Here is a 15,497-nt window from a genome sequence, read left to right on the forward strand (position 1 = left end):
GGAGCTGCTGCAGCTGTAATGTCAAAATGAGTATTTATAATGAATATCTTATATACTGTGTTTATATTTTGATGTGTGTTTCTCGGGCATTGGGACACACAGAGAAAGCCATTGTTTGTGGCTATCAATAGGACAGGAAGACTTTGATCAAGCCAAGGAAACACCCAGTCTTACAAAAGCTGAGTTTCTCTGGAAGAGGAAAGCATTTCACTCTTTGAAAACAGCAAACGAACAGAAACAGCAGGCTTGTAAAATAAGCTTTGGCCAGCTTCACGCTGCTGCTGTTTGTTGTGCATTCAAAAGGATGGATACTCAGGAGGCTTATGATGTTCACAGAGGAGGATGTGCGAGTGTGCGCAAACTGTGAATGCCTCTGTGTGTGTTTGCATTCAGTGAACCTCTGAACCTTCCGGTGCTGGTCAGACATGCATCCTACTGGACCTTACCCAACCAGTGCAGTCACGTTTGGGTTTGTGTGTGTGTGTGTGTGTGTGCGTGTGTGTGTGTGTGCGTGTGTGTGAGGACTGGTTGGGTTTCAGGGTTTTTTATTGACATGATCAACAAGTGCACGAGTAGATGGGTTACTGATTACAGGTGATGTTGTAGTTTGTTTGTGATAAGGCGCTTGCTTTAAGCACAAAGTCCTGCCAAGTACAACAAGCCCTCAGCTACTTTACCACATCCCTCCCATCCAACGTAGGACCACCGCTGCCTCTCAGGTAATTACTTTTACTGGTTTTTGAACTCTTCTAATTCTGCACAAAGTTCTTATTTAAGATGAAACTTTTTAGTATTTACTGGTGCTGTAGTGTAAATTACTGGTATATTTTGCCTAAAAGAAAGCTGGGGACTACATTTTGTTATTATTTACAGTGCTACACTGAGATTTGAGTCTTTATGCATATCCAGTAACCTCATTTAAGAGTAAATCTAGTAGATTGGTAATAAGACATTAGTTTGTTTTTTCAATTTTGCAGATTTAAATTAGTTGAATTGAACGTAATTTTCCCCAAACTCATAATCTTGGTGTCCGTCTGCAGGTCCTTCGGTGCTGTGTTTTCTGCATCTTTGCATCTGTCAAGCACACAGCAGCATCATGAGTGTAGAGTCCAAAAAACCACGTGAAGCTTGCTGCTCCAAGCTCAAGGTTGGTCAAATGTTTTTATTTTTCCCAGTATTAAAATGTTTGAGAATATCACTCATTGCTCCATACATATCCAAGTCTTAATGACTGTGTTGTGACCATGGAATGACTTAGTCTTAGCCAAACATCCAAAAGCCAAGCCAAATGTGTTTCTTTCACGTTATCTCTACACATTTGTCTTGGTATGGCATTTTTATGTCAGTATTATCTGTGTCCTACAAATGCTAACCCTAACTGGGCTGTAAAAAGGTAAAGCATTAAAGGATAACTTCAGGACTTTTGAACTTGGGGCTTATTTTCCCATGATTTTGGGTGTAAATGATTGATATGCTTATATTATTATTATTATTATCATTATTATTATTATTATTATTATAAGTGGCAACATTATTAATTGGATTCCTAGAGAGATAGACCTTTTTTGTTAAAGAGACAGATCATTTTTGTTTAACCAGAGGCAGCTGTTACATCACTACCAGACTCCATTGACAAAAACAGTAATTTTACCTTGCAGAACACCGGACTTGCTGGAATATCGCTGCCTTGATCAGTTAGTTAGTTTGTATTGTTGTTTGGTACTTTCACTTAAGTGACTTTCACTTGATCTGAAAACTTCTTCCACCACTGAAAGTCACGCAATAACACTAACTAACTAACAAACTAACTGACTACAACTTTAAGTACCTATATCATTCTTGCTTAACAAATTGTTCTCTTGACCAGATAAAACTATTGAGGCTTTGACACCAAATGAGACATTCAGTCCATGAAAAGTGGGTTTGCTTGCTCATGCAATGGGAATAGTGGTATGGTTGCAGTGACCTGTGTACATACCATGTAAGAGCTGTGTTTATTGGTTCACTTTGTCAGGATGTTTGCTGATAACAGACTAACCGTACTAGAAAGTGGGGCATTATCAGCTCTACGTAGCAAGTAATATTGGTTTGACGATTTTGATTTCTTGCAAAATGTTACTAGTCCCCCCCCTCGGGAAAGTACAAAACCTCTCTTCTTGTTAAAAAGTAGAAACAAGTTGAACTCTAGAGGAGCTTTAATGTCACCTGTGGAGCTGTTAGACAAGTGGGTGCAGTTATCTAAAAGTATTCACAGAATCGTCTGTGACCTGCAGCCCAGTGTGAATCCCTTTAATCTTTAACTGTCTTTGGAACAATTTGACGGCTGCACACAAGTAGGATTTGTACTGGTAAAGCAAACAAACTCCAAAAAAAATAAAGTACTAGAATTTTTTTATTCATTACAAGGTGTGATAAGATATGTCTTTCTTTGTCCTTCACAAACAGGATGTGGAAATGAAGATTAGATTGAAACATCTATGTGTTGCTAATGTAAAATTGTATTTTTGTGTAGTAGGTTAATATTTTACTCATTAGCTTTTTCATAATTAAGTTTTTAATTAAAATGAATGTGCTTGTCAAGGTTTCCATTCCTGACAGGAGCATAGGCAGTTTACAAAGATAACGGTGGCAGATGTGCCACTCGAGTCAAAAGCAGGATGCAGCATGCTAGGCTGTGATTGGACAGTTGCTGATCAAGGGAGGGATTTAGTAAATGAGTAACTACTCTGTTCTTATTCAAATCTTTAAAAAGTCTGTAATCTAATGTAAATGAATGTAATCAAATCAATGTTGAAGGCTGGTGTGAAGTACTGTAGGTCTTTAAATGTTTGTTAAGTGTTGTGTGTGTGAGCCTACTCTATCATGGGAGTCTGTGTGATAATATGGTCATTCACCCTTTCCCTGTGCAATTACATCCTTTTAGCTTTGTTGAGAAAAAAAAGGCCTCATCCAAAAACCTTTTATTGCATTACTGGAAGTGCAAAAAAAAAAGGGGGGGGGGGGGGGGGGAGCTTAATCCTCTAACTCAAAAACCTTTGAGGAGAGCCAACACGCCTAATCAAATCAACATCCCCTAACCGAACCTGTTTCACTGAAGAATAGCTTCAGCCAAAAACTTCTTGTTTGTGTTTTCCAGCTCTTCCTGGCCTCCCTGGCATTTGTATATTTTTCCAAAGCCTTTGGTGGAGCCTACATGAAGAGCTCCATCACCCAGATCGAGAGGCGCTTTGACATCCCCAGCTCCCTCATTGGGGTCATAGATGGCAGCTTCGAAATGGGTATGTGAAGTTTTTGGATATTGGATCCCTCCCTATTAAAAGAATTAACTTGATTTGGGGACATGCGCTTACTTGCTTTCTTGCACTTGGCCCTATACCACTTTTATGTCTGCATGGTAGCTAAATATCAAGCTACCATAAAATGGTTAGCTTAGCATAAAGACAGAAACAGTTGGCTGGAGGTAATGAAATCTGCCCACCACGACTATAACAACTATATTTAGTATGTTAAGAAAAAGCCCCACAGTTTTTTTTCTGTTGGAGGTGGAAACACAAGATTTGCTGTTGAAACTGTTGACATGTGGCTACACATGACAAAATCAGTATGTTTTTTCATGCCTTAATTGGTAGACAAAGTTGATTTTCTTTTATACACACAAAGAAAAAAAAACACAAAAATAAGTTTAACATTCATTTGACATATTAAATATCAGATTCACACTGGATCAAAGTACACATTATTGAAATTGAATTGAATCCAGTGGCACCAACAATTTGATATAATTCCTTGTAGTTTTTGAGATACAGCCATTTCTGTATCATACTACATGTAGCCGTTAGTTACAGAGGGTTACTCGTTTTATCATTTCTCACAAAAACACCAGTGGAAATACAGGTTACTATGCAGTTATTTTTCAGATAAAGTCAAGTAAGAATTAATTATAAAAAAGATTTTTCAGTGCACTGTAGAGAAATGTAGCTTCATATATTTCTATGGGGTTTATAGGTATGGCTGTATTCTGATTATCTAATGACTAATGCTCCTTTTTTGAGGTGTCTCAACCACTAACAAATACACACGTTCTTCTACTTCTTCAACTTTCGACTTTCTTCAAACATAATATATTCCTCATGATTACAATCTGCATGAATGGTAGGGTAGGTAGGGTTTTTAGAAGTGGTGGTTGGCAGGTTGTGTTACCTTTGAACATAGCTCCGCTGGCTTTTTCCCTTATTTGAAGTCTTTGTGTTTAACTTGGCTAACTGGCCACTGGCAGTAGCTTCAGTTTTAGCCTACGGACATGACAGTAGTATCTCTCCAGTCATCTAAGTCTGCAAGAAAGCCATAAAGCCTTTTTGTCAAAATGTTAAGGCAACAATTCATTCATTCATTCATTCATTCATTCAGTCATTCAGTCATTCAGTCATTTTTGATCTTTCTGCTTCCCAGGAAACCTCTTGGTAATAGCCTTTGTGAGCTACTTTGGTGCGAAGCTCCATCGTCCCAGGCTGATTGGTATTGGCTGCTTGATCATGGCTGCTGGGTCTTTCCTCATAGCCCTGCCTCACTTCTTCCAGGGACCGTTAGTACACAATTTTCTTTGTATTATCAATACTCAACTTTTTCTTATCTTACACTGTGGCCTTGTTAAGGTATATCCTGCATCCATTATAATTGGAGTAATACAGTTATAGAAGTTTTAATATTGAACTGAACCTCAGTGGCCTGAATCAAATAACAATTAATTCTGTGAACGTTATATTAAACTGAATTTCCCCCTTGCAAAATACAAGTAAAAGAAGAGGTATAAAATATCATTAAAACTGTGGCTAATTGTTCTAATGTGTACACTGCAGGATTAATCTGTTTGGGGCCCCGGGGCAAAAATTAGGGCCCAATTTGAGCCCCCTACCCAGCTTGTATATGCTTCAGTTTATATGCCCAATGACCCAAATTATACCCCCTACTAGAGGCTGGCATAATACAACCAGACCTCAGGGTTTTTATGTGTCAACGGTAATTTGATTTAACAGAACTTCATTTAGGAAAATGTCCCATATGAATGCAATGTAAATTAAAATAAAACTAAAATTTGACATAAAGCTCCTCTAGAAAGCAGGGCCAGACGTAATGCAGGCCCCACTTTAGTTGTTATTGTGCTTTTGTGGAACAAATTCCTGAACAAGCTTCATTAAATTCCCCATAACCAACTGATACACAGTAAACCTCGGCTCCTGGGTCGTTTTCCCGTTTGATAGTCAGCCATGGAAGTGTATCTTGCTGGTCATTTTGAAAGTTGATGTTAAAAAGACATTAGCACTTTACTTAGACACTTACATTTGGTGGCATGTTTTCCTGGATTGACATAGGTCATGCCGCTTGCTCAGCCCAGCTAAACTCCAGCTAGTCTCTGCCCTGTAATCCACATTTGAATTATCTGGCTTCGGTCGAGGGCTGGAGGATGGGAAACCCAACACCGGCCCCTTTTTTAAACATTTTCTAAAACTATACTACATCTATGTTTTCCTGCCTCCATGACATAAATATGTAGTCTATAACAATGGACATTTGTAACATGCGAGATACAGTATAAACAATGATGCTTTCAAATTAGTTGAAAGCTTCTTTAGTGTGGTAGATACTTGGCAATTTTTAGAGAGGACATAGCTGTGTCATTTTGGACAGGAGAGTCCTGTAATCATTTGTGATGTTTTCCAGGTATAAATACGAGACGAGTGTGTCTCACACCAAAGACGTCAACAGCACTGAGAGCATCCTGCCCTGTCTGTCCAACCACAGCATGACTGACGCAGAGGAGACACCTGATTTAGAGGCTATAACAGGTAAATAGCAAATCAATTCAAACCTAAGATCCCTCAGGTTTGAAAACCACTTCTGTCACTGTGAGCAGCCTGTTGTCCATATTAAATATAATATCAAATCAATACATTTAGAGGAGCAGAAGTTCACATTCTAAGTCTATTTTCCCCTTTTAGCTTGTGAAAAGGCGACTGGCTCGTCCATGTGGATCTATGTATTCCTGGGCAACATGCTGCGTGGGATTGGAGAGACTCCCATCATGCCTCTGGGAGTGTCCTACCTGGATGATTTCTCCAGAGAGGAGAACACTCCTTTCTATTTGGGTCAGTCAGTTTACAGCCTGCGGTCTCTGGTTTTTATGGCGTTTTACACACTTTCCTCCTGCTTCAGTTACTTTATGCTGCTTTGGAGCTTAACTACATTATCCTCCATCTTAGATCACTTTGATCTTTAATTCTTACTGTCTTGTACTGCTCGATTAATGTCACAGCACTCGAATATGTAACCGTTCTTTCTTTTTCTACATTTGCCAGCTTGTATCCATACAGTGGGGATCTTAGGACCTATGTTTGGGTTCATGCTTGGGTCCTTCCTTGCCAAGATCTATGTGGACATTGGATCTGTGGATTTAGGTAACGTACCAAATGTCTTAAAGGAGCTATTTGTAAGTTTTGCTATTGCTACATGGCCGACGTTAGCATTAGCAGCAGTTTACTTGTTGGTAAGAGCTTCAGCCACTGTTGCATTTATAAGACAGGTTATAACACGCCGTCTGAGCAGCGCTACTTCTTCAGGGTGGACTGGACGCTACAGTGACTCGGTATCAGAAAGTGATGAGGCAGGGCTAGCTTGTTAACATGCCAACTTCAGTAGAGGAAAAGAAGTGATAGAAATAGAAGCGAAACAAGAGAAGACCGCTGGAGACATATCTGGGCGAGTAAAGGAATAAAAATTTAATGCTGAAGTCACAATGTTTCTTCTAGACTGGTAAGTAATCAACTGTTAATGCTAATGCTGGCTATGTAGCGATAGCCACATTAATATTGCCTTTAACGTGGCACTACAACACTGCACATCACTCATACTAAACTGTACTTTGGTTAATTTTGAGTAAAAATCCCACCTTGCACCAGTAAGGTTTACATGTTCATTTCATACAAGTGTTATCCTTGATTGATAATAATTATACTGATAAATTGGCAGTGTACAGACCTATTTTTTACAGAGGCAACACCTGGTTGATATGAGCAACACAGTCTCCCTTCTGTTAAAATCTGCCATCAAAGTGCCCTTCTGCAGAACAGTTAACCATTCCTCCCTTTGAACCTACAAGGAAAAGGTTGTAGTTAAAGAGCAAAACAGTTTGTCATTGAGTCATTGCAGGTCTTCCAGAGTCCACAGGATTTCCCAACATCTCATCTTGTTGACATAGTTGGAGTATTTCAGTATTTACTGCATGGATTAGAGTTGTTGACACTCCCCCAGCAAGTGGACTGAATGCTCCCATCCTGCTCTAAAAACTATCCCCTTCAAAACCTGTTGTCTTCACCTTTCTCCTTCTCACAGACAGTATCACCATTAACCATAAGGACTCCCGCTGGGTGGGGGCCTGGTGGCTGGGCTTCATAGCAACTGGCACCGTGATCCTGCTGTCCAGTATCCCATTCTGGTTCCTGCCTAAGTCCCTGCCCAAGCAGGGACAAGAGCAGAGCCAGAGTAAGAGCACAGAACTCGCCACAGTGGCAGAGCAGGAGAACTTCCTCCCAGAGGAAAACCAGGACCATGAGGAGAAAGAGGGGCCAGTCACGTTCAAGCAGCTGGCTAAAGGTACCACGCAGCCTGTTGCATTATTATTTCATGCACCACAGCAATTTAGCATCAAGCTTACTATAAAGATCAATGTCCACAATTCAACTATTTGTTAAAATACTCAAAAGGGCTTCACCTACTCTGAGACTTTAAACACCAAGAAATGTGTCAGACAGGTTTTAGAGTGAATGCGTGTAATCATTAACTCGGTATACCCCAGAAAAACCTGAGCCAAGACCAGTAACACTGATTCCTGAACTAACCAACATGCGATCTGGAAAAGAGGTGAATGACATATCAGGAGAGAGAAACACGTGGAAACAGTTACCTAAGCAGAGGCCCACTCATGCCATAGTACATTACACAACATTGCATAATAACAAAATGTTCGCTTCCAGCAAAACATAACTAAAAGAAGTTTATGATAACAAACAAAAATGACAGAAATTTAGCAATACAAAAAATATGAGGTAGGTGGACGACATGAACATGTCCAGCAGTTAAACTAGAGACGTGTAATAAAAGTAAACATAAATGGGCATAAGCATGTCTTAATGAATCTATGTGTGTAAACATATGCCTTGTCAATGTCTATAGATATACTATAGGTATATGAAATTGAAAGGTTTATTAATATTACCATCTCAAATATAAGACAAACTGCTGCTATTTTGTCAGCATAGACCTGAGGATACTAAATTAGTTAATGAGTTTGACTGTTTATTTATTTTTACATTCGCTCATTATAAGGAAGTCATTGTGTATGTCAATACAGCTGTTGAGCCATAATCTCTCTTTGTGTTTCTGCCTTTCACCAGATTTCATCCCGTCTCTGAGACGACTCTTCAAAAACAGCATCTTCTCACTGATGATCCTCACCTACCTGGTGGCCGTCAACGGCTTCATTGGAATGATCACCTTCAAGCCAAAGTTCTTGGAGCAAATTTATGGTCAATCAGCCTCCAAGGCCATTTTCCTCATAGGTACTGAGCCCCATTTACTCTGAGTGTACTGCACTTTGTTGCCAAAAGCAACTGAAACAATGATGTTGTTGAAGAAGGAAGGAAGTGTGATTGTGAGAGATAAAGTTAACTTGAATGTAAGCACTAAGTAGCTCACTGTGGGCTGTCCTTTTGTTTGTGTGTGTGTTTGTGTGTGTCTGTAAAGTAGCACCTTGAGCTATGATTAACTTTTTATGACTGTTTACCTGCATGGCGAGATACCGGGGTTATTGTTCTAGTTCTACCTCCCAACCAGGATTACTTGTACTCCGTGGGGTATTTCTGCAGTTACAAGACGTACATGGGAAGATTGTGTAGGTGATCAACTAATTTAAAAAACAACCAACCAACCAACAAACAAACATACAAACAAACAAAGACAACAACAAAATATTTTTTTGAATCCACAAATTGAGTTAACAAGTGAGCAGAGAATTCTAAATAGTTTGCTGAAAAGTAATCAATGAACTATTCAAATAACAGAGTTAAAATAATTTTGTAATTGTTAAAATAGTTACATAATAAAATAGTATTGGATAAATGGTTGAAGAGTTGAGTAAGCGTAATATTTATATTTGAAATAGATGTAATGGTAGGAAGAAGTAATGGAAAACTGCTAAACTAGATGGCTAAAGGATCAATCGTTAAAATGTATTGATAAAAGTGTTGGATCAATGGTTAAAATAGTAAGCTAAAAGGAATGAAAAAATATCAACAAGTTAAAAGTAATGATTAAACAGTTAAAACGGTTTGATAAAACTTGCTAAAATAGTTGTACAATGTAAGTATTGTAAGTAACCGATAAATTGCTGAAACATCCAGCTTCTGCCTTTCCAGCTGGTAACAGTATGAATTCAAACTTGATCAGACTGACCTTGTCATTGGCATTTCAATTGTATGGGGAAAAAAAAAATAGTGTATATACTTATATCCACATACAGACAGGTGGTGCTGATGGTGCGCCTCAGTTCCATCTGACAGGACTGTGGGAGTGCGTCTGATGGGAAAAGTTGGGACCTAAGCTAAAACAACATATCTTCAAAGACATCCATTATATTGTGCCACAATTCCCCAGTCTCCTTTGTATTTCTTCTCTCCAACAGCTCCTATGCTTATGTGCTACCCAGTGTAAATAACATTTTTATTACAGTATGGCCAAAAAGTGTGACCAAAATAATAATGTCAAAATAATTCCAGCGTATTGATCCATCCATCCCTCCAGGTATACTGAACCTGCCAGCTGTAGCTTTGGGCATCATCACCGGTGGTTTTGTGTTGAAACGTTTCAAGCTGGGCGTCATCGGAGCCGCCAGGGTGTCGATCGCTGCCTCTCTCGGGTCCTTTTGTATGCTTTCCATTCAGGTCTTCATCCACTGTGAAAATGCAGATGTGGCCGGTCTCACCGTCTCATATCAGGGGTGAGTGGCATGCAAACCATCCTTTTTTACTTAGATACTGTTTAAAGATCACTGAAGGTGTTTGTGCATTGCAATGATTCCTATCACTGTGTCTGATTTGATATCTGTTCATGTGTGCACCAGAGCTCGCCAGGTGTCCTACAACCAACAGACTTTGCTGTCACAGTGCAATATGGGCTGCTCCTGCTCAATGAAGCACTGGGACCCGGTGTGCGCCTACAACGGCATGACATACGCCTCGCCCTGCCTGGCTGGCTGTCAGACCTCCACCGGTACCGGCAAGGAAACGGTGAGGCAGCAGCTGGCGGCCCCTGACAGAGACAATAAAGCTGGTAGATTAAATTGGCCCAGATGTAGATGACGAGATCACGGTTACAAGACAGATACGTTTGACAGCTTTACTTGTCAATGACACTGAGTAATCATAGTGGAAAAAGAGAGGGGAAAAAGGACAGAGAGCACAGATACCCCTTTCTGCACTAACAGTGCTTTCAAAGACCAGAATGCAATGTAACCAGACCGAGGACATGTTTATACTTGATGTCTGGTTATATTTTTGTAAAGCATATGGTCGTCAGCCCACCTTTGATTGACAGTTACAAATTTAAGCACACTCTCTGCTACATTTAGAAAACTACATCTTCAAACATTAACTTGTGAAACAAGCAGAGTCAGAGCACTGACACTGATAAAGTCCCACTCACAGCTCCTACAGACCGTTCATTGCCCCACCCACAACATCAAACCGTTAGATTGAACTAATAACATGCTGAAAAAGGGCAATGGGATCATTTAAATCAACAAGTTTTGTCCATTTGAATTTACTCTCTCTCTCTCTCTCTCTCTCTCTCTCTCTCTCTCTCTCTCTCTGAAATATGAAATTTACTCATGAACCCATATCAGACAAACCTAAATGGAAAATGAGCACTTTAATTTTAGAAACCAAAGTCTTGATTTTCACATTTTTTCTCCTCTGGCTCTTTAGGTGTTTCATAACTGCACTTGCATTGGGGATATGATGACTCCAGGCATGAACATGTCTGCAGTGCTGGGGCAGTGCCCCAGGAAGAGTGACTGTGAACGCATATTTAAAATCTACATGGCTTTATCCGTAGTGGGCTCCTTCATTTCTGCCTGCGGGGGCACGCCAGGATACATTGTACTGCTCAGGTCAGAAACACTAAAATTACTAGAAACACTGGCTCCACTTCCATCTGTTGAAAGAGTTCATCTCTGGTTTTCATGGTGGCTTAGTTTCAAGAAGCTACCAAACTGTTATATTGCATCTTATGCTCATATTAACATCTAATACAATAACTTCTGATCCATGTTCAGGTCCATACAGCAGGACCTGAAGTCACTGGCTCTGGGTATGCAGACGCTGATAGTAAGAACTCTGGGTGAGTACTGGACTACAGACAGACCAGGCCTCTAATGAGACCACTGACACTATTTAGCCTGTGTGCACAGGCGTAAACACATGTGACTGTGTTTGTTTTCAGGTGGGATACCTCCGCCTATTTATTTCGGGGCACTCATTGACCGGACCTGTTTGAAGTGGGGCACCAAGCAGTGTGGAGGCCGAGGAGCGTGTAGACTCTATGACGCTGATGCCTTTAGGTACAGTGAAACAAGTCTAGCCTACTTGTAATACTCCACAGCATGTCTAATTAAAACATTTAAGCAGGATATTTAGATTCAAAAAGTGTCTCTAAAAGTTGAAAATCAAATTACGTTAACACATCTAATGGAACTATATTATTTAATTGCAGTCTGATTTGGTTTTATGCCTCCATACCAGCAACAGTCAGAGCTGGAGGCATTTTGTTTTCGGATGTCTGTCCGTCCATACGTACGTCCCATTCTTTTGGATACGAGATCCCAGTAACGCCTTGACGGAACTTCTTCATAAGGATAGACTGATTAGATTTTGGTGGGCGAAGGTCAAAGGTCACGGTCATGATCACCTCACAAAACGTGGTTATGGCCTTGTGAACACCATGTCTCCGTAACGCCTCAAAAGAATTTCTTCAAATTTGGTAGAAACGTTCACTTGGAATTAAGGTTGAACTGATTAGATTTTGGTGGTCAAAGGCCAAAGGTCAAGGTTAGTGTTACCTCGCAAAACCCTTTTTAGCCATAACTCAAGACTTCACACAGCAGTTATGACAGAATTTCACACAAATGGTTCATATTTTGTATGACTCTGGATAAACAGGGATGTAATCTGAAACTAGTCTGAGTGGCAGAGGCATACAACCGTGAGGCGGAAATTTGAGTTTTACATTGATAACTATGAAAATATTAAATTATGTACATGTTTAACAACTACATGAGTGACAGAAATGTTGAGGACTTTGTGCAGCAGTTCAAAGTAAATTTAGATATACAAAAACATGAACATAGCCTATATTCTAATACACTTTCTGCACATAGAGTAAATGTTTCACCTAACCTGCTCCAATATACTGTACTTCCAGAATGACATTCATGGGGCTGATTACTGGACTCTACTTCCTGTCCAACATGCTGTGGGGAGGTCTCTACCTCAAAATTGTCAAGAGACAGAAGAAGTTAGCGCTGAGGAATCAGGCCAAAGAAAATGAACTAGAGGATAACGGAGCGGTCAATGGACATGCCAACATCAGCATTGCCAAAAACAAAGAAGACGTGGACAGGGAGAGCACGATCTAAGTTGTTTTTGGAGGGAAACACTATTGTATAATGCAGGTGAAATGACACATACACCATTTTTCACTGCCTGATTACTGTGCTGCACCCATACTGGACCAAATGTGGTAATGGTACAGTGTCAATGCTCTTTGGTCTTCAAGCAGTATACCTCTTGTTTTTTAACACAGATATTGTGCCGAAATTGTCAATTTCTTTTTTGTTCACTTCAAAGGTCAAAGGTCCTGACAAAGCAGCAGATCAGCCCAGATTCAGATGTGAGAATATGTCAGATATTTGGAGAACGTTTGGCTTGTGTTCACTATTTATACTTGAATAGCATTAGGTCAGGAAATGATTGTAATGTCTCACCCTACAGCTTTACATTCAAAGTGATTTAGGTGCAGTGACAGTCTGGCAAACACGTATACAATATATGTACAGTATATAATTCTTGTACAAGACAACTTAAGTGTTGTTTTTAGTTATTGACAATGTTTTCTTTCACGTTTTTCAGTTATAGGTGAGAGTTTGAGATAATACAGCCATCCTCATTGTCCTCAATGAAGTGTGTTATAATGAAGACACTGAGGATGGTTAAGGTGTGGAGAGAGAGTGTAATAATTTATAAAAATAAAAAACAAGTAGTGTAAAGTTTAGACAAGATGAGAAAATGAATCAACTTAAATACACGAGGAAGATATATGAATATAGACATATTGATTACTATTATTGTGGCAAGAAAGAGCCCCTTTACTTAAAGATGAAATACTGTAGATGGTACCTGAAGAAGTGCAGTGCTTTGCTTTGCTTTTGCCAGTTACAGTATGTGCTTCAGATTTGCAGAGTCACTGTCAGTGAAGTGTGTGATTGCTGCAGGCTGATCCAGTCCATGAAGGCAACACAAGCGCTCTCAGAGAGTCAAAGTAATACTTTATTACAGTAGGTTGGCCAGAGGAGTAATACCTGACAGTGTGCCTGTGTCTGTCAGGGTGAAAGACACAGACTTGACTGTACCACGTTTTGCTCTGTCTGTGACCCAGACGGACACAGGCAGAACCTTTTTCTTTGGTAGTTTGTGGCTCCAAGGTGTTTGCCATGCGGTAGAGTCAAATGAGTAACCTAAGAAAAATGTTTTGTATTTTTATTCATATTTCCTTTAAACCAGGAGGTGGATGAGAGATTAAAAACATGAGAAGGTAGCTAACCGTTAGCTTAGCGTCGCACAAAGATTTGAAACAGCTAGCCTGGCTAGTTTGTTTAATCTGTTCAAAAACCGACAAAACAAAAAAAATCTTGTCACGGTGAGGTTCTGAAGATCACATTAGATTTAATGTATTGAATAGTGTTTATTGTACTTGTACTTGTGGCTCAACCTCACAAACATTATTGTCTTATAAAATAAAAGGGATCTTAGTTTCTTTTAAAAATGTGACTATCATGTGATATCATCTGCCCTTGGAGCCGTTGGACTATTCTAGATACATATTTGAGTTCCATTTTATTTCAGACACAAGGGTCAAGGAAAGTAAAGCAGGATAAGGGTCAGTAAAGCTATAAAAAGGTTTTATTTTATGTCAGGTTGATAACATTATTCTTACTGTTTGCAGCAACATTTTATGTCGGGATAGCTCACCTCTCTGACATTTGACACACTTGTTGTTACATCACATCATTTCACACAAACCCTAAAGGTCATGAACATTCACATAATCCTCAGACTCACCAGTGTTTGTCTGGAAAAGTCCACTGTAGCTTGCACAGTGGACTGTAAGTGAGTGGAGTGTAACTCAGACTTGACTATCATGTTTTACTCTGTTATACACTGTAGTTGTTGATTGATATATATAATTATTGTTAATAATACAGATTTATATATTGATTTAGATATGTTTGCGTTGTGTCCATATATTTTATCACTATTTCTTCCTTTTTTACAATTTTGTTGATTGTCCTTGAAGTATATCTGTAAGCATTAAAGACAAACTTTCACAATATATTTATACATTGTTTATATTAATTTTCTTTTTTTTTTTTTAACATGTTCTGCTAATGCTGCAATACGCCTGTTATCATGTTGTCTCCCCTGCTTAACTTTATAGCTGTCCTTACTCTTTTCCTTATGCTATGTTTGTCCCTCTATGCTTCTATCGTCCTCTTAAAGCAGCTATAAGCAAGATTTTAATACTGAAAATAGATCACATAACTACTTATAAAAAGGTATCATGTAATGCTGAGTCAGAGAAATATCACCTCACTCTATAGTTACCCTCAACCAAAGCTAACAGTGCTTTTTTTTAAATCATCTTTCAGCTACTGTTTTGGTTTTCTTGCCTACAACTTTTACTGTTGTGGTTCACTCTCACCACTCTCATGGCGTCATGTTTGGCCTAAGGAGGTCAGCAAAAAAGCCCCAAAAACCCATGGGACACTATGTTCCCAGTAAAGTTACTGACTAGCTAGCAGGTGAACATAGTAGAGCATTAAAACACTTAAGAGATGGATATTTCCCTCGTGAATTCAATCAAAAGCCAAGTTGACCACATGACTCCAAGTGAATGTTTCTCCATAAGTTTGCTACATTGGATTAAAGGTGACAATATGTTTCTGCTGCAGCCAAGTTTTGTAAAAACCATTTAGAGAACCTACATTAGCCTAAACAATTACAAACAAGAGTCTTTAGCCATGCTAACAGCACTGGGAGGCTGTATGTAGGTACAGTGGTGCTTTAACCTAATTGCTAAAGTCAACATGCTAACATTGTCACAATTACAGTGCT

At 39.3% G+C, this 15,497-nt stretch overlaps 1 protein-coding gene across 1 annotated transcript; it reads left to right on the forward strand.

Annotated features, from left to right (window-relative positions):
* The first annotated feature begins 608 nt into the window (after positions 1-608).
* LOC111224512 (solute carrier organic anion transporter family member 1C1-like) lies at positions 609-14,717 on the forward strand. The gene is made up of 15 exons (XM_022749022.1): positions 609-719; positions 1,041-1,147; positions 3,137-3,278; positions 4,450-4,582; positions 5,719-5,843; positions 5,997-6,143; positions 6,354-6,452; positions 7,387-7,647; positions 8,448-8,612; positions 9,853-10,048; positions 10,172-10,337; positions 11,034-11,218; positions 11,384-11,448; positions 11,551-11,668; positions 12,529-14,717. The coding sequence occupies exons 2-15, from the start codon at positions 1,097-1,099 to the stop codon at positions 12,740-12,742; spliced, it is 2,067 nt and encodes a 688-aa protein (XP_022604743.1). The 5' UTR covers positions 609-719; positions 1,041-1,096; the 3' UTR covers positions 12,743-14,717.
* The last annotated feature ends 780 nt before the right edge of the window (positions 14,718-15,497 follow it).

The sequence above is a fragment of the Seriola dumerili genome, unplaced genomic scaffold (assembly GCF_002260705.1).
Source record: "Seriola dumerili isolate Sdu_G_001 unplaced genomic scaffold, Sdu_1.0 BDQW01000138.1, whole genome shotgun sequence".
In the NCBI taxonomy this organism is placed as follows: domain Eukaryota; kingdom Metazoa; phylum Chordata; class Actinopteri; order Carangiformes; family Carangidae; genus Seriola; species Seriola dumerili.